Below are 19,727 nucleotides of genomic sequence, written 5' to 3'. Positions count from 1 at the left end.
CACTGCCGCCCCCCAGCCCCACCCCTCTGCGGGGAGACCCGCGCACTGCCACTGACGCTGACGCTGCTACCGCTACCGCTACCGCCACCGCCACCGCCACCGCCACCCTGATCCGTGGCACCGCGCTACCCACCGGGACCGGGACGGGGACGGGGACGGGGACCGACAGCTGCCACGGCGCCGCGCAGCAGAGCGGAGCGGAGCACTCACCCCACTCGCTCCGCGCCGGCCGCTCTGTTCGAAAGGGCCAATCAGCGCCCGCGGGGCGGAGCCGGGGCGTGCCTGCCGCACCTGGCCCTGAGCCGCGGCTCTGCCCGCGCGCTGCGCCCAAGGCGAGACCTTTGGTTTCGCCGCGCTTCCGCTCGCGGAACCCGATTTATGCGGGGCAGCTCGAGGGTCTCCACCGCAACCCGCGCCGGCTCGCCTGAAGGCCTTGGGTAGCGGGGCCGCTCCTCCGGCCTCCCGAGAGGCGGTTCAGGGCGCAGGGTCACGGCTCCGCTGGCAGCCAGGGCGCCTAGGCAAACCTTGCCTCCCCCCCGTGCCGCCGGAGGCTAGGTCGGGTGTCGGTGTCCCGCCTGCTGCGGCGGCGGGGCCGGAGGGCTGCTGGCTCGGTCGCTGTGGCAGATGGTCCTACCGCCCGCCGGCCGCTCCAGCTGAGGTGAAATCACTCGCCTCAGCCTGCCCTCCTCATGTCACCAACCGCCTCTGAAAGAAGCTGTGCTCCATCGGGGCCGCCATGGCGGGCTTGGTCACGGCTGGCGGGAGCAGGGGCCTGGCTGCGCGGCGGTCAGGGTAAGCGCCGGCCCGCGGAGGGTCTTGCACTTCTGGCAGCAGGGCGGAGAGCTGTTTCTGCGCCCAACGCGTTACCGTGCGTCTCGCGCTGCCGGCCGCGCAGGGCCAGCGTTTGGAGAACACGGTCACATCAGTACCCCGGCCATCTGGGATCCTGGGAGCGGACCCGGGCACAAGGAAACCACTCACTCTGCCTGCAGCCCCGCACAGCACTCGGACCACTTACCTGTTTCGGGGATGTTGGTGATGGTGTTGTTCAGAGCCGCTGAACACCAACAATCAAAGTCTTAAAGCAAAATAACCTGTGATGCATTTTAACAAAGTTTAGATACTGTATAATTTTTACTTTGAAATAATAATTCAAAAGAAGTTACACGTTTATATCATGAAAAGGTTGTTTGGGGTTTCCCTGTGTGTGTATGAGGCTTTTCTCCATTACATAATTTTTCATCTTATGAAGAAATAACGTCTTGCACATCTTACATGAACACATTTCACAGTTGAGCCGCAAATGACTGGCATTAACCGTTTCAGCTGGTTTATTAGGTAAGTATCTGGAATATAATGGCGGCCGAGCACAAAAACATTGCAATGAAAAAAATATGAATGCTAACCCCCTTCATCAAGAGAAAGTGTAACTGCAATCAGCTTAATTGCAGCAGAATTACCAGGGTTCCTCTGAAGAGCTGGTGGACTGTTTCTGATCAGAGAATATAAATACAGAGAAAGTTGTACTTACGTGTGAAGATCTGAAAGCTATGCAATATTCTGTGTACAGTGAACAAAATTACTTTCATGAATCCATGGCATGTTTCTATAAAAATGCAGTAAAGAAAATTTAATGTACTGTGGGATATCGTTCTATGAAAATAAATGCTATGTGGTCCTTTAAAAAGATTCTTTTAAAATAAAAGTATCCATCACTGCACATCCCAGATCTCACAGAGCAGAGGTGTGAATTTGTGATCATTTACTCTCCACGACATCAGCATCTCTGCGTGATGATGGTTGAATGTCCGTAATTCCGTCAGACGGCCCAGGAGGCATGCAAAGTGTTGAGGGTTATCTGGGTGGTGAAGTTTGCAGAATTTCTGTAGTATATCCAGCAATGGCTCTTGAAGTCTTTCCACGGACTCCCTGTCCCTTATGTATTGTCGATCTGGTTATGGTTTTAAAAGGAAAGAAGTAATTAGCAAATATATGCTCTGATACAATGTAAATATTTTCACTGGTAACTGAATATAAAAATATTCCAGTATTTGCACTGGGTACTGGTGTTCACACAGAATATTTGTATTCATATTAAGGGGGAATAAAAATAGTTAAGATTTTGTTTGTTTGTTTGTTTTTTGTTTGGGGTTTTCATGTAAGATTCCTACTTCTATCTAGGGAACGCTTTCAACTTTGTCAAAAACTGAACAGTTTTAACTTGGAAATATTTCTTTGGGGTTCAATTGTCATCTCTTAGTGCAGTTCTGCACCCGAGTACAGCCTGTGATGCACTGAAGCAGCTGAACAGCACAGCATAAGTTCTTGGAGGTGTTGTACAGCTGGGGAATTTGGCCAGTAGAGTGTACATACTGGTCACCAGGGAGAATCAAACATCTTCATCCTCTAGTGAAACTTCTTTGTTAGAAATTGTTCTTTTAATTTGCTGATTTGTGTGTGTTTGGGTACTTGGAGAGGGAAGAAAAGAGAGAATTTTTTTTTTTTTTGTCACTGAAAGTTTTGATGAAATTTCTTGGGCCACACTGACTGAAAGAGCAATGCAATTGCTTCACCTTCCTATTTTCCATGAAACCTCAGTGTCTGTCTTTTGTACTGAACCATCAGCTTCTCCCATTCCTATGACAGTCAATTTGTTTGAGTCACTATACAATTACTCCATGTTTCATAGGCAGAGCTAGTTTTGTGTTGTCGAAGGATTAGTTTTTTTACAGCAAAGCCTCTAATCAGGGCTGAGATGCTATTGTGCTGATACTTCTGAAAAGGTCAGCTTCCAGCACTTTATAGTCAAGAGGCCTACTTGCTACCGTCCTGCTCTTGACACCCTACTGTTTGTTCCATAAAGGCTGAAGACCTTTACTGCTATTCTCTAAGTTACAGAGTTTCCAATTTCCCTCTAAAAAATAGTAACATTCCACAGTGGTCTGTATTGTTGTGTGTGTAACCACAACTGGGATTTTCTGAAGGAAAAAGCCTGTTGTGTTAAGCAGTGAAGACATACCAATACTTTTTTTAATCATTGCATGTAGGCACATTTTTCCCTTCTATGCAAAACCAGATGGCATAGGAGGACATTTGGAGCTTGGATTTGTGTGTTTGTTTTCTGGTTTAACAACTGAATATACTGAATAAGCATGTATGGTCACTCTATGTAGAATGTAAGTTTTTACAAGTCCCAGGTCATACTCCTCCTGCTTTCTTTCCCAAACCACTAATACTTAATTCTGCATGAGAAGTTACCTGGAGACAGGATAACTATGGCTGTAAGCAGTGCATATTCTTCCTGTGTCATCTTCAGCTCTCCAATGCTTTTATAAAAGTTAAACATGGGAGTTATGAATTCAGCTGAGATACCTGTGGGAGGGGAAAAAAAAAGTTATATTATTTTGAAATTATTGAAATAATCTGGTTTATTGCCACAGAGCAATTATTTAGTGTTTGAAGCCTTGGCTGTCTTGGTGGGGAAAAATTACTACACAAATGGGCCTGATGCAAGACAGTTACAAAACTGCAAGCGCATCCTTGTTTTCCAGTTCAAAGTAGAAACCAGCAAGCACTGGAAATTTCACATGGTTTCAAAGTCTGTCTTTCAAGCAATTCCTTTTCCTCTACAGGTTTGCCCATCTAGCTCTTCAGGACAAGCCTCATAGGTGGTTTTCTTGCTGTCTGCTTATATTCTAGCTGTCTTCTGTTTCCAGGATGCAGTCTGTGAAACAGTTCCCATGCTCTCTATCTTTACATTAGTTATATCTGGAAACCTCTCAGGGTATACGGTTTAATTCCAGCCCAACTCTACTCTACTAACTACTGCTACTGGCTTGGGCAGTTGCTTCATTTTTTTTCCATAAAAAGATTTAATTGCATCTTTTATGTAGCCTGAAAATTTACCTAGGTCTAGGATTACCTGTAGTCCAAGATCAACTTGCTTGCAACTGCTACTACTTTAAAGCATAAGCTAGTGTGTTATAAAGTACAGAGCCATAAATTAAACCTAGCCCAATTTAAGGGTGGGATCATGTGATTCTCTTGCCATCAGTGAAACCCTTTGGGATTACTGAACTAGGGTATGCTGATGGGGCTTCCCCTTACTGACTTTGTCATCCAGTCACAGTGTTCTTACTCAGCCTTAAATTACAGATGTGCTCCGTTCTGCTTTTTGGTGTAAAAGAGAAGCAGATCCTGTGACATCAATTACTATTTTTTAAAAACACTGTGTGAGTCACTTGGAGCAGGCAGTAGACCGTTGGCAATGGGTGCTTGCAACTCTGAAGCAGTGGCACCGATGGGGTGTACACATCCAAATCAGTGGTTCTGCAGCAAGAGCCTTTTGGCCTTTCTTGGCTGAAAGGGTCGAAACCTCCTCTGTTCACACATATGAGGGCCATAGGATTTCTTGTAATTTTACTCTTAATTTTGAGCTGTTCTAGGAGAAGCCGTGATATCTTGGTGTGGAAACCACATGAAATAATGTGGTTTTGAGTGTTGTATAAAACACGAAGCTGAAGTCCTGGATTCGTGAGGTTTGGACTGCCTCCAGTAGGGGAAATTCAAATTAAAGTCAGCAGGTGGAACTCAAAGGAAGGAAACATAAGGTCACTTAACTAAGAAACAGCCACATTTTGCTGTGACAGTGAGAACTTACTTCAGTCAGTGGAATAGTTATGTGTCCCAACAGTGAAAGTATGGTATTGCAGGGTGTGGTTTATTTTGTAGCTCAGTGATGTGTTTAACATGTGACATAAGCAACCTGTGTTCACTTCAGATTACAAGCCATGAATCTGGGGTTTATAACAAGTTCAATACTGTTCAGAAAAGTCTAAGTCAATTAAGCAGACATATGTAATGCAGGTCAGCTCATTGTGTGGAAGTTAGTAACACAGCTGGAGCTTTATACAGAGCAAACAATAGCATAGTCATCTAATGTTCTGTGAGGTTTATGTTGTTAGTCATCTGCGTTAAGTATTTAAAATTTTAAACACTTGTTATTGCTAACTTTAGGGGAACCGCCTGTCTCTCTCAGGCAGACATAAATGCCTAAGTTCCTTACAATATGACGTATGTAAGGAACACATACATGTGATGCACCAAAGTCTTAAAGTTCACATGAATCTAGAAACGGGAAAAAAAAAAAACAAAACATCTAGCTGAGCCCTAAAGCAGAGCAAATGACTTTTTTTCAGGGAAGTGAATAGCTCAGGAATGACAAAAGAAAAGCCCAAGACAAAGTGGATATTTTTAGATGTCTGTGCAAGGTATCATGACACTGGGCATGATCATCTTGGCAGCAGAAAGGAAATGGAAGGAAGTGGTTTGTGACTAAGACTCCCATCACATTGTTTGTTTCTCATATTCATAGTTTGATTTTTTTTTCTCCTTTTTTTTCTTTTTTTTTTTTGGGGGGGGGGGGGGAAGGTGTGGGAGGCAGATTAGTATTTAGCTGGATGAATTCATTGTTTTGCTGACCACAAAGCTCTTCAAGTCCTGCTGTCAATACAGCAGATGTGAGATGAAAATAATGGTGGTGAACATGGCATAGAATGACTAATTCAGGTCCTCATTGGTCTGGGTGTTGTATAAGCACACAGTAAAACAATCCTTCCCCCAGAAAGCTTATAATCAAACATTAAGAAAATAAAGCATGGATGGCTGAAGCAAAAAAATGAGTACAGATGTGGAAGCAAATTAATTAATTACTTTCACCAGCAGAGGTGAAAGTAAGTGAAAAAGAATGTTTCAACAATGCAACTGATTTACTGCTTTTACTAAAGAGAATAGAACTTTGAAATCTTTAAACAGAAATATGTCACAGGACAATTATGAATAAAACCATACAAAATTAGCAAATTTGAGACTAGGATAATGGATTGATGTTTTGGTTTTTTTTTGTGGTTGTTGTTTTTTTGTTTTACTTGGTTACTGGTTTTGCTCTCATCCCATCTGTGTTGGATTTTCCCTGTTACTTCATCACCTCCTATGCATGTTACACAAACCACAAGAGGGGGCTGTTTTCTAACGCGATTGAAAACGCTTCAGTTTGGATTTAATGAGCGACACCACGAAGGAAAAAAGCAGGAAACAGATGTTTATAGTTCTTGCCTTTTTTTTTTCTCTTCTCTACTATACAAAATGTTGTCACTTCAATTCAGGTTATCAGAAAAAGAATTAAAGGCGATTTGGTGCTCATAATTGGAGAAATGAACTCTACAAATTTTCAAATATCATTGTTATAGATCATGCTCCAAAAGTGAAAAGAAAAAAATAAAATAGATAAAGTTATATTCCTGGCCTCACTGTAAACAGGAAAGTTAACCCTGTCTAACCCTCTTTATTTAGATCAGACAAGAGCCCTGCAGAGTACTGTGTCAGCTAGGCCAAGCTTCCTAGTCAGTGTTAACAGTGCTTCCTTCTTCTTTTCAAAAAGGTTTCAAAACTTTCTTTCATGCAGCATTACAGCAATAAGAATATGCTTTCCTTGCACATTGCAGTGTGCATCATACTGAATTACACAGATTTCTACCTAAACGCCAGCCTACATCTATCATCTGCAGAAGATAATGCATTAATTTGATTTATTTCACTATGTTAATGCATGACTGTAAACTCTAGCATAGTCAATGGGAAATACTAGCTTTACTGAGTACTTGCAGCATTAGACTGGAGCAGATTTAAACCCATGAACATTATTCATTCAGCACCACTTCTTGCACAATTTCATTCCTGACCCTAGCTTACGGGAGAGCATTGGTTTAGACCAGGGTTTTATTCCTGAGATTTCTCACTGAAGGTGACTGTTTCTTCCATAAAGTTTGGCGTTGCAGGCTGTAAATAATTATCTGGTTAATGCAGTCCTGAAATAAATGTTTTTACTGTGATGTTGAGTCAGTATTGCCAGCTTTTGGAGACACCATTCTCTTCTATTTTGGCTGTTCAGTAAAACTGAATAGATTAATCTATTGCAAGAAGAAAGCTTGATAGTAATTACTAATTAACAGTAACTAGCACTGTGTGATTAATATGGATATTGAGATTTTTTTTCTTGATAAACATGGAGGTGCCAGTGGATATGAAACCAAGGGTTGTTTTATGAAAATAAAATATATTCATTACTTGCAAAATTACATCTTATCTTTCACAGTGTTTCATCTACCAGAAATGCCTTCTCACCAGCTTATGAGGTCTCCCTGCTAAGCTGTTCAAATGAACCAGTGGCCCTTTGAACACTGACCAAATCTACCCTATTGATGCCAAGAGCCAAAAAGGGGAAAGTCGAGCCAGTAGAGAAGATACACCAGAGCATCTGCACTTGACCTCTCCCCTCTGTCATCATCTCATAGACATTAAATGTCCAACTTAAAGTAGAGGTTAGCATGTGCCAAGAAGAACTCACAATCAGGATAGCAAAACCCCACCTTCTCAAAAGCAATCAGCAGGACCACTGTGAAGCCATCATTGAAAGCAAAGAATCCTCAGTTAAAAAGAGAACAAACAACAAATAAACCAGACCTGCAAGGAGGATGCAAATGGCATTGCCACACATCACTCTTTGGCAGTGGCCTGAGTGGCTGTAGTCAGGAGTGAAGTATGGTCTAGCACACAGCAGCAACACCTGCACTGCCTGGAGCTAGACTTTATAACTAAGTTTCTGGCCTGTGGCAGTACACTTAACATGGAAGAGATTGGACCCCCTGACATCTGTTCTTTTTTCATGGGTATAAATTAACTCTGTAGATATGATTTAAACACTTCTAGTAACTTCATTAGTAACTCAGGAACATGGGACTGGCTAACTCAGTGCAATAGATTGTACTTTTCTGTATACAAACAGAAAAGCTCTTTCCTTTACTCTGCAATTTAAAGTGTTCCTAATTTCTAAATGCCTGGGGCAGTGTGCTAATTTTGGGTCAGGTCATAGGATGGTGTCTCCTTCCTTGTGGATGCACATGACCATTTAGTGCATTTGACACTTCAGACTTGGCAGCAAAGATAATTTCATTTAGTTTCTCTGCACACACTTTAGCAAAAGGGTTTTGAAGCACTACTGTTACGTAGCACTAATAATCAAATAATAAAAGCCAAAGGCAACAGAAGTAATTAGGTATCCACTGTTCTGGTTCCAAAATTTGGCTTTCGTTTGCAGGAGCCTCTTGTCCAAATCAATGTGAACTTTGTATCCCACATTCAAGGGCAAAAGGGGGCCTCTTGCCAGTGCTTTGAAATAGTGGCTATTTCTTGTATTCTTTGGATCTCACTGTTCTTCAGCACCTGTAACCCAGCCAGGCAGACAAAAGTATGTTTTACAATGTCAGGTGTCCTGCTGCTAACTGAAAATTTGGATCCAGATTCTTCTGTTTCTGTTCATATCAGATAGTATCTTATTCCTCAGTACTGAAATTAGTAGAGCTGCTGTATAGAATAAAATGACAAAACAGGCATCTGCGTCTCTTCATGACTACTGAAAGCTATATTGTAGGAATACAAGCTATAAATGCTCACTGAGAAAACATTAAAATGTCTCCACACTGCTTTTAAAAAAGTTGTACTGCTTGATAATGGGGATAATTTGCTTTCAAAATAACACAAAGAAACTAAGTATTAAATTACTAAGATGTCAGCCTTTCATGGAATGAGTCAATCAGTCACAACATGGTATATGCGTAGTGAAGTATCAAGTAAGATGAGTAAGTGGCATAAGCTCTCATTAACATTAAATAAAATGTATGTATTTCTCATGAAGTCCAATGTTAGGGTGAGTAGAAGAGGAACTCAGCCTCAGGAGCTAATGAAAGCTAATGAAAGAATTTCCATAGCACTTTAAGAAGGAAGACCACCAAAGCACAGAAAAAGGCAGTTCCTGAGATGTACCAGGAGTTGAGCAGTATGCGCAAGCTAAGAAATAAAAATACACCTCATCAGCATGAGAATAAAAATGAATTTTGCTAATGCTCAAAGGTCATCATGACCAGATCTCTGACTTCTTTATCAGAGAACAAAGGAAAAAAAGAAAATCCATTCCAATCAGACTGGAGAAGGCATAAATATTAATAGGTAAGAGAAGCTTCGAAGTGACATGGTGGCAGGTGACAGAAGGCTGGACAGCTTGTGACTTTTAGGCAGGATGTCATCTCCACTGCCCTCTCTGATTTTATGGATACAGATGTCAAGGCTTGACAATAGGTCTTATGTGGCATTCAGAAATATGTCTGCATCTAAAATTATGTGGACATAATAACTGACTAACAACAATAATATAGCTGATGGGCCGACAGTGTTTAGGACCTCACCAAGAGCTATTCATTACCTATAAATATATTTTCTAAACTCTCACTCAAATGTCTGCATTTCCTCTGCTTCTTTTAAGTTTTTTTCTTTGACTTGGGATTAATCTCTTTTGGCCAGTCTTAGCTCTTGGACCAGTCTATAACATGGTAATGATCAGCTGAAGCTTTTGGTAACATTTGTCCTTACTGGTTAAGGCTGCAAGAGGCTGCTGAAGTTTCTAACCTAATATCACAGTTGGTACAGGTGATTATTCAACTTATTGCCCTGTGACATGCAGAGGTGTGAAGTGTGTATTCAATATTTTTGAAAGCTGTGTGTGTCAGAGATGATAACAGAATAATTTGGATGCCTTTCTCACATTCTGTTTAAACTCAGGACGCCTGAAAATGACCAGGACTTAATCCACAAAAATAATCTGGTTTGGTATTTGTATTTTTTAAATAATTTGAAATTATGTGATTTGCCCTAATGTGTAATTCTGGAATTTACCCTGAACTAAGACAAAATGCACAGAAAAATTGCACCAATGAGGGCTCTTGAAACAAAAACTCTGGTAGCTTGTGCGATGATGAACAGGATTCCTATGAAAATTCACTGAACACTGAGAAATACATTGGGGAAGCATGAGAGAGTCAAACCTAGTAAAAGTCCTTCCTTTTATAAAATAATCTGCTTGCATTTTTGGTGCAAAAGAAGTTATACCAGTAACAGGCAGTTACCAGTACTGAAAACACAGGCAGAGGGGTGTTTAAAAAACACATTTTAGCCCTTTCATGCAAGGGACATTGCGAGGTTGACTAAAACACTCTAGCAGGCAGCAGTGTCATTCCAAATTGAGAGACTGAAAATGTTGAGTGGCTTCTGGGACTGTGCAGTGGCACTAACAACTAAATAGCATCAGTAGCAGCAATTAAATTAACACTGTCACAGAGACTGACAAACTGCATTTGTTGTTTAATGTCACAGCCCTATGAAGTGCAGCCAAGGAAAGTGTGTTTTAAGTAGGCTTGAATTTGCACAGAGTGGAGAAATGAAATAAATGGGAAAGGATATTTTGTCCTCTCTTCTGGATATTAATGAAAGGAAAGAATGCAGCCAGAAGCAAAGAAGCTGGATAATACATTGTCCTACTGTAATACAGGGTGGGAGAAATTCTAGCAACAGTATTTCTTCTTATGTTTCCAACTTGACCCTGGCTTGAGGGAAGATGTTTTAGAGAGCCTTTTCCAAGAGCAATAAGATATATATTTGTATACATGCACACTTAAAAAAAGTGACTGTTTCATTCCTTGGGAACTATTCAACCCAGGTTTTCTTCTACTCTAGAACTCATGTTTAATTTACCTTGGAGGTAAATTTCCCACGGGAAAAAAAAAAAGCAATTGCAGGAAATCTTCCTTTGGAATAAATGGTACCATATTTTAAATTGTTACTTGTCTTAAAATTTCTATACAAAACGCTATTTTGTTAATCTGTTGCATGACAGGTAAATAATATTACTGCATGATACAGTGTCATGTTCCAGATAGTCATGTTATTATATGAAATGCTATATTTAAGTCTAGTAAAAACTTGCAAAAAATAATAATACATCTCATCTGGTTTCAACAGTTACAGAGAATTAACAGGCTATTTTAAAAGTCTGACTAAGAAGAAAATTATTGGTATGACATAGCAGTTTTCGTAATGTTCTGGATCAAAGTATTTCCTGCTTCTATTTTTTACAAATGACACCTGGAACAAGAAGAGTGATACTCACTGCATAGATTAGAGAAGCTTTCAGTAATTATGTATTCATATGGATTAATTTCTCTAAGATCTATTTTTATCAAAAATTTATCTTATAATCCAAAAGAAAATCTCTTAATGAAGACCTTTGGATCCATGCCAACTCATTACAGTTTTCAGGAAATACTTATGGTCTTCTTAGCATACTTCTCTGCCTGCAGAATCTGGACCAGAAGCCATTTATATCACTCTGGAAGTCACTAGTTCCAGCACATCAAACAATAGCCTCTTATAATAAATAAAAATTGAAAGAAATACTTAAAAAAATGATAAACTTAGAAATCAGTGTGTTAAGCCAAACCAAATACATACTTCAGCAAGAGCATTATTTTCAAGATTTCTTTTCAGGTTTCAAATATAAAAGTATTGGCCTAATTTTGTATATATCAATAGTATCTTCATGTTACTGATTTTAAGAGTTTCAGAAATGAGTTTAAGCCCATTTCTATGACTAGTATTGAGGTTTAATGTTCTTGTCTCTCTTCTCCTTCTGACCATTAAAGAAGGAAGGCCATAATCTATAGACAGACTCTTTGATTCAGAATTGTTACTACACCTGAAGTTTGAATGATAGACGGCTGTGGGTTGGATAAAGTTTGCAGGTCAATACATAAAGAAGGAAAAACATTCAGTATTGCATCAGTGGAGGACAAAGAGTACGTAACAACGCAAAACACCACTTTGCCTGCTTTAAGGAACAAACCATATCCAGCCCTGTTTGGCTTTTCTTAGTTATAAAGATTTATGTCCAGAACCAGAATTTATCATAGCTACTGAGCCTTTGATGCACCTTAAGATGTAGAAAACATACTGAGAACATGTCACTTTAATAATTCTTCAATGCACTTTGTGCTGTGATTCAGTTCTACCAAAATGACCCTAATAATAGGTGGTTCTCTTCGGTCATCTTCAGTAACACCATAAAATATTTTTTTTTCTTTCCTTCTTATAACGATTACCTTTGAAAGCACAAATACTGATATTTTATGTGACTAATTTAAAATTATGGTATTTCTTCTTCATTGTTCTTTCATGCTTATCATTGGAAAGCTGCAACAAGTTTGTTTGATACAGTGTTATTTGTAATACTTGTATTTATAAATAAACCTTTACTTTATGACCTTTAGCCTCAAGGCTGAGTTGGATTTGTTCTAGTTGATATAAAGAACACCATTCAGATAAACCTGTTTCAGTGCTAATAATTTTACTAGCTTTCTAAGGGCAAAATACTGACTCAGAAGTGCAATGGTGTGGCTTGGTTTTCCCTTGTTAAACAAGATACTTACCACTATTGCGAATTCTTTCTTCTAAAAGGACAGTGTGTCCTGTAGGAAGTTTCCTGCTGAAGATCTCAGCTGAACGGAGGAACATAGCTTCTACTGCTGAGCCCTTCAGCAAAGCAATCTGATCTTCATGATCAAGGGTTTGGAAGCCTGGGGAGATGTTGGAAATAAGAAAGGCAGCAACAGGAAAGTCCCTCTTATTTCCTATCCTGAAGTTCTTGCATATGAGGTGCTACACATCTGTACAACCTCAGTGTTGATATCAGTGGGATTGCCAAATAGTTGGGAAATTGACACACAGATTCCAGAAAAGGACACAGATTTGGATGTCAACAAAGTTTATGAGAATTAGAGTTGTGTTTCAGTGTTCATAGTACTTTGAGTGGAACCTGACAAGTGAAATCTAGTGACGTAGCATAATCAATATGGGAATTTTGTCTAGCCTGATGCTGCTCCCTAACATCTGCCATCTTTCCACCAGAGCTTTCTATATGACTTCACACTGCTGTGCTGCTTTCAGTTCTTTCCATGCCCTGATGGCAAAAGCATTTGAAGCATCTAATTTTAAATATTTCACCTTGCGTTTGGACTAATATACTGTGTTACACAGAGGCTTCCTGCTGTGTTTTAAATATGTATTTCCTTTTTTGGAGGGAAGAGACTCTAAAACCCACTGAAGAAATCAGAACAAATTTGGTGACTTGTGTGAATACACAGCTGCTCCTCTGAAGCAAGCTAAAAATCCTCAGAAACTTTCCTCATATTTGCCAGTGCAGGTGCCCACTTTATACCCACCCCTTGATTCTATGAGGAAGCACAGAAGATAATGCAGATAATGAAACAAAGTGATAAATCTTGCAAGATATATCCTAAATCAACACTGAAAATAATAGATTATTCAGTTACAAAGCTCCTCCTTTCTTCTCTCCTCTTCTTCTCTCCTGCAAGCCAGTATCCCAGTTAGTATAAAAAAAATACAACTTCAGTGCTAGGCTTTGAAGCAAGCCTGTAACACACAGAGGAATGGTCCATATTATGGGAGTGCAAGGAAAATAACGTTTTCATAGAGCCAAGCATTACAGTGCACTTTCCTTAATAAAAAGGAACCTGTACCATGCCCAGCATTAATTACTTCTTGAGGTAACATGAACTTGGGAGTTAAAAAAATACTAAACTCAGGTGTTCCTGAGTGCTTGTCCATAACATACCAGGCAAGGACCATAAACACTGGTGCCACCAACTAGGGAAAGTTCTTGTCTAGGACTCACAATTCAGTGGATATCATGACCTAGAGACTTTGCTAGAAAGGCAGCAAAGGGAGTGAAGCAGTCTGGCAAGCGTTAGTGGCAATTTAAAGGCAGACTATTTGGCATTACAATGATATATAAAAATAAAATCTCTCTAGAGACACAACCTTTTCTCTGAGCATTTTGTTTGTCAGTAGGTAAAGAGTGCTACATCTCAGGGTGGCAGAGTCTGAATTGTTCAATGTATCACTCCTCTGATCACAAGGTTCTTTTTCTTTAGACAATGTCTGAAGAATTCACATATGTTAGAGGAGAAGGAATTTTTATATAGCCTTCAAAATATACACAACAATCACCAAATGGCAAATGAAAGGCATGTCAACTTTGCAATAACAAAATTTGCCCCAACACACTGGATATACCTGGTAGTTTTTTAGTGAATTCCACAAGAACCTGCACATGACTGGTAGCCATTTCTGTCAAAATCAGAAAATTCCCTTCAGCACTGAATTCCTCCTGTAACTGGTAAAGATCAAACCAAACAAAATCTGTTAATATTCATTGTCACTTCATATTGAAGAGTATAAAATACAAGAATTATAGACTGAATAAGGAAAGAGTTCCATCTAACAATGTAATTTGTCTCCAATGGTTTTCAAAACCACGTATTTTTTAGAAGGCAACATAAGAAGTAAAAGAAGTAGACAGCGTGCTTTCCTCTGGAATGTCTGTCTCACTTTCAGTGTCATGTCCAGCAATCAATGATTTAGGCACATCCTGAGCTAGAAGTTCTGTGGGTGCCATCATACGTATTTTTTAGTATATTTTTTATTTTGACCTCCTTAACCTCCCATGGAAATAAGTTCCACATATTAGTTATGGGTAATTCAACACTCCTCCTGCAAGTGTCTTCCTTTTAGTTTTCAAAGCCTAGGACTTAGGAAATAGTTTTTTACAGGTGTTTGGGGTTTGTTGTGGATTTGCTTGTTGTTTTTTAAGGTTAAACATGACAGTTACGTAAAAAACCCCACCTCTTTTAAGCCCTATGTTTCCTTTCCTCTCTGCTTCCCAACCTTTTTTCCATTTTACCATGAAAACTGGGAGATCTTAAAGGGAAAATGAAATTTCTAAAAGGTAGAGAGGAAAATGAAAGAAGAGGGGATGAAACAAAAATGTTGCAAAATTGGGTTAAAAAAATATTAAAAAAAATATATATATATATTTTCAAGCTTCCAGGCTAGTGTTCTTATGGACAGGAAGCTTGGCTTCAAGTCAAACTCGAACTGCTGCCTATACTAACAATGTGAAAATAGAAACTCCAATCAGCAAAAGTTAGATTTGAGGATGAAAATGTATTTCCAGAGTTGAAAGATTTTTCTTCGCATTTAAGTTTGATAAACAAACATGTGGCCTGTTGAAGGAATGTGAGAAATTCTGTCCCACTTGCAGCACGTCTTAAGTGTAGGCTTTTACCAATAGTTTGCTCTACTACTTATTACAACTATTTATGCTAAGTACAAATATTTGCTGCTGTGTAATCCTCAGCTTCATTATCCACATCTCAAAAATCGATTAACCAACATACTTACTAGTTTTTTTGACACCTCCTGTGGTATTTGTTGCTTACTGTATGAATCCATGATGTAATCAAGAAGGTTCTGCTGTTGTGGGGTAAATTCTACTTTCTCCTACACTGGCAAAAAAAAAAAAAATCCCATCATGAAATGAAGTCATAGAAATGATCTGGCATCTCCTGCTTTAGGCAAAAGCTATACATCTATTCTCACACTTGGAGACCAAGCAGACAAGAGGTTTGCTTTTCACTGAGATTTCTATAGAAGTATACAGAAGAGAGGTGTGTAATGCTTCTAAACTGAATGAGTTTGTTTTGCTTATTACTAGAAATAAGGAAACAAATAGCAAATAACTAGGTATGCTCAAACTTCACACCTCATCATGTGTGATATATACTTGACAAAAAGTACTTCATGGATTTTATTAGTGTTTTACTGAGTTTTGACTAAAAATATCAAAACTACTTCTGTACTCGAGGTATTCCCTTGATCTGGCCAGAAATGGACTTTTAATGAATACAAACAGCTCCAGAGAGTTTGCAAGTATTCTATATTCACTGTACTAGCCACATTTAGCTCAAACATCACCGCTACTGTACCAACTATTACAAGAATTTTCTTACCCTATACATTTTAGTTGTAGACGTCACTTGTTTCATGTCAGGGCCTTCATTATCTTCATTAACTGTTTGACCTGGAGTCTGTTTCACATTTTTCCGTAGTCTTTTCGACTTGCATTGTATTTCTGTTAGTAGACCTATAACACATAATACAGCAGATGATAGCAATTTGATTTGTAAATGCCACAGGCACTGAATAGGTACATAAACATGCCTATGGATGCCCCTTACACTAACAATTTACCTGTGCAGATAATCTCCTGAACCTGTCATTATCTTTTGGTGTGAGACACTAAATACACAATAATGACCAGTCTAGTTAAGCAGAAGACCATTTTCAGAGCAAAGTGGTTGGTTCTGGTTACCCAGCATCCACACAGTGTGCGTGTCAGGGGTCTTGTTTTGGACCAGCTCTAATCTGATTTTACAGGTAGAAAACCCATTAGCCTTGGGAGTACACTGGAGTGTGTCTTTGCTTTAGTTTCATTCAAAAGAAAAGCCCTTCATGTACTCCAAGACTTGAACCAAAAGAGCAATAAATGAGAACATCTGGAAGAATGTCAGCAGAAGTGTGCTCCTCGTCTGATTCAAAACAGTAATCAAGGTGTAGCTGCTCTTACAGAAAGGACACTGGATGTTTTTAGTAATCTTTAAGCAATATTATGGCTGTGGAGCAGAATCTTTGCACAGAAAGCCCACTCAGAAGAGAGGACTCGAGGGCTTTAGCCATTACAGTGTCACTGTACAGATAAACCACCAGCTTAAAATGTAGGCTCATAAGTAACTCAGGATGGAAAAGTACCTTTAAAATGTATTTACTTAAAATGTTACCCAGTTGCTCTAGTTATTTTGCATTTCATTGTATTAGAGGACTGAATAAAGCCCTGGGTTTACTATAGATTTTCCTTGGCCCAAGGAAAGTTTTGCATTTGTGTTTGGCAGGGGTTTTGTTTTGTTTGGCTTTGTTTTGCTTTTTGTTCTAGACTACATTTCAGTACCTTGAACCAGGGAGCATCCTTGTGTGGATATCATAAAACCTAGTAATTTTCTTGTGCTAACAAAAGACAGGGGACAATAGGTACCCTGCACAACCTGCGGAAGACAGCCAGAAAGAACAAATGAAAAAGTAAACAGCTAAGTATTCATCTAAAAATAAACCTATCAGCACACGTCTTTTTTTCTTTCTTTTAAGCTTCTTTCAAGTGTCCTTCCCATTCTTCACATTTGAAAATGCAGAGTAGGAATAGAGGCTCATTCAGTGAGTATGTGATGGTGGAGGAAGATACCATGAAAACAGTGATTTTTTTTTTTTTTTGTGAATGTTTTTAATTTCCTGTTTAAGCACTATATAAAATAACCTACCTGAACCGCTGAGAGAAGAGGAAATTTACATGATTAAAATAAGACCTGCAAATAATACCTTGAAAGGGGGAATAGGAATGATGGAGATAATAACTGGTATCGAGCCATGTAATTTGTGCTGCCGCACAGCGTCATAGATTTCTTTTTCTAAATTATTCAGTGCATCTTTTGGCAGTGTTAATGGCCTTGTATTGTTTCCCACCAGCTTATGATCTGGTCTACTACCTTCCTAGGGAAAATCTGGTTCACATTTGCCTTAAGCAGTAAGACAGATTTTCCTCATGTTTTCTGTTACTGAGTATTACTTTGGCATCTTTTTCTGGCTCCGTTTAAATTAGCTGGAATACTTGTGTGAGAGACAGGACTTTAGTTTTTACCTCAGAGATAGCTAGGTTTCAATGGGTATTAAATGGGTATTACCTTCCAGGAAGAGTGGCAGAACCTAGGTAGACATTTCACCCAAGAAACTTGCAGTTTATATCCAAATGACAGGAAATGGCTGAAATTGATGGTTAGTAATTTTGATCTTTCTGTAGTTTGTATATAAAAGGTGAGAGTAGGATTGTTGAGTAGCCATGCCATAAATATTTATAAGACTTTACCTCCTTGTTCAGAGAGAAAAAAGAATCCACAGAGCTTGCAATTACAATCCTACAAAATGAGTAAGTGAAACAAAGTTCAAGGTAACCTTTTATTTCCTACTCTTTTCCAAATAAATGCTCCATACTACAAGAAGCTTCGTGTTTTACTGTCCCGGATAGCCTTGAACTAAAAGTGACTTTACAGCACACTCCTCCTTAAAAGCCATTAAATAGTACTTTACTAAACATCCTCATTGCAGTGTGTTAGAGCATACTTATGGTTAAGTCATGAGTGACACAGGATACCCAGTGTTTCCATTGCAGAGGGAGAGTCAGATGGCAGTGCCACTCACTGGCTTTTATTTCACATATGCCAGTTTGTGAAAGTGATAGGCCAGTTTAAAAGTTTCATGCGTGCCCAATCAGTATTGTTTACTCTGACCTATATTTTTCAGTGGTGGGTTGGTTTTTTTTGTCTAGTGAGTCACTCAGTCTATTTTGAGCCCTCCAAATTCTGGAACAATGGATCTGGGATCAGCACCACAGGGGAGTTATTTTCCTCTGATACTTAGGGACATATTGAGTGCTGTCACAACAGTGGTGGTGTCTGCTCATATATTTACATATTGTACAAGAATATATCATGTCTCAAGATCTTTGTAGCCTGTTCAATTTGCAGAATGAAAGATTAATTACATTATGCTGCCAATGCATTCCAAATATTGATGGAGCTTATTGTTTCTCACAAAACCAACAGTTAATATAGCATCTTCTGATCAGATTGAGGGATAGAAGTATATTAAAAATTCCAAGTAGATTAATTTCCTGTATGAACCTAAATTGGTTTCACACATACATGTGTGCTAATGTGTTTAAAGTTGCACTCCAATATTCCTGATGTTCTAAGTGTGAAGCTCAATGAAGTTTATAAGCTGCTAGTCTCAATAAAATATTCACTAATATGAAACATTATTAAAGTCCCTCAGCTTCATTTCTGGAGACAGTTCTACCTATGCGCCTATATGCAACCCAGGAAAATCTGTAGTGCCATGAACAGAGCTAATGAGACTATAAAAAAGGGCTAGCCCTTAGCAGGCTTTGCCTGATTGCTGGGTGGGGTCTGGAAACATACACTTACCCAGTCCAGAGAAACTTCCTGCTAGCAACCCTCCTCCTCTTTTCTTGAATATGACATTGTTTGAATGCTAAAATTTGGACTTGGCTAGCAAGAACTTTACAGGGAAAGCACCAAAAAGAGCAGCACAGGGAAGCACCAGGATTTTTGTTCTCTGGCTTCTACAGCGCTGTAAACTTCAAGCTCCTGGGGAGTCTCCCATAGACCACTTCCCCTGCCTGTTTTTTGTTCTTACTCAAGCAGACTAATGGCTGTTATCTAGCCCTTCCTTCACCATTTGCTCAGCTCTTACACCCTTGTGTCCCTGTCCATCAACTAAATCCCATTGTTTATAAGTGCGTATGACTTTTTCAGGAGGATTTGATGCACACGGCATCATCTTTAATGTGCCTCCCACCTGCCAGATGACATATTGTATAGCTTTGTTATTAAAACCAGCTTAATTAAACAAATAGGCACACTCTGGCTATGTGATGCAAATACCTGTATACATACATTCAGCCAACATGCCCATTTGCTTGCATTTCCTTAGACGGCACTCCTGGCATTTTCTCCTCATGTACATGTCCATCTCGCAGTTGCCTCCATTTTTACACTTGTATACTGCATTTTTTGTGATGCTTCTTCTGAAGAACCCTGTATAAGACAGCAGCAACAAAGATAAAACACTGAAAGAAGCAAAGGTGATCAAATTGAAAAGCACTTCCATTTCCACTGAGTTTTCTGAATGGCACGCATTGTGCTGTACCATGATTTTTTTTCAGTGCCTGGAGGACTATATTCTTTATATTTGTATTGACATCGTTATCAAAGTAATATGATTTAATAAATCAACATAAT

General features: G+C 39.3%; 1 protein-coding gene across 4 annotated transcripts in view; it reads right to left on the bottom strand.

Moving 5' to 3' along the window:
* Positions 1-1,115: 1,115 nt before the first annotated feature.
* NR1H4 (nuclear receptor subfamily 1 group H member 4) overlaps positions 1,116-19,727 on the bottom strand; it is a 38,737-nt gene continuing 20,125 nt past the window's right edge. For 3 of the 4 annotated variants that reach the window (XM_062615469.1, XM_062615470.1, XM_062615473.1), the window contains 7 exons: positions 19,371-19,523; positions 15,813-15,946; positions 15,205-15,303; positions 14,038-14,137; positions 12,372-12,518; positions 3,259-3,372; positions 1,116-1,951 (listed from right to left, as the gene is read on the bottom strand). In XM_062615469.1, coding sequence (XP_062471453.1) covers positions 1,713-1,951; positions 3,259-3,372; positions 12,372-12,518; positions 14,038-14,137; positions 15,205-15,303; positions 15,813-15,946; positions 19,371-19,523 — 986 coding nt within the window. In that variant the 3' untranslated portion in view covers positions 1,116-1,712. The remainder of the gene's footprint in view (positions 1,952-3,258; positions 3,373-12,371; positions 12,519-14,037; positions 14,138-15,204; positions 15,304-15,812; positions 15,947-19,370; positions 19,524-19,727) is intronic. The other variant, XM_062615472.1, reaches the window with a different exon arrangement.

Source organism: Pezoporus occidentalis, unplaced genomic scaffold (genome assembly GCF_034315485.1).
Source record: "Pezoporus occidentalis ecotype Australia unplaced genomic scaffold, CSIRO_AGI_Poc_V1 ctg182, whole genome shotgun sequence".
NCBI classification, from domain to species: domain Eukaryota; kingdom Metazoa; phylum Chordata; class Aves; order Psittaciformes; family Psittacidae; genus Pezoporus; species Pezoporus occidentalis.
The sequence above is the reverse complement of the archived record's forward strand: the minus strand, read 5'-3'. Positions and strand labels throughout refer to the sequence as shown.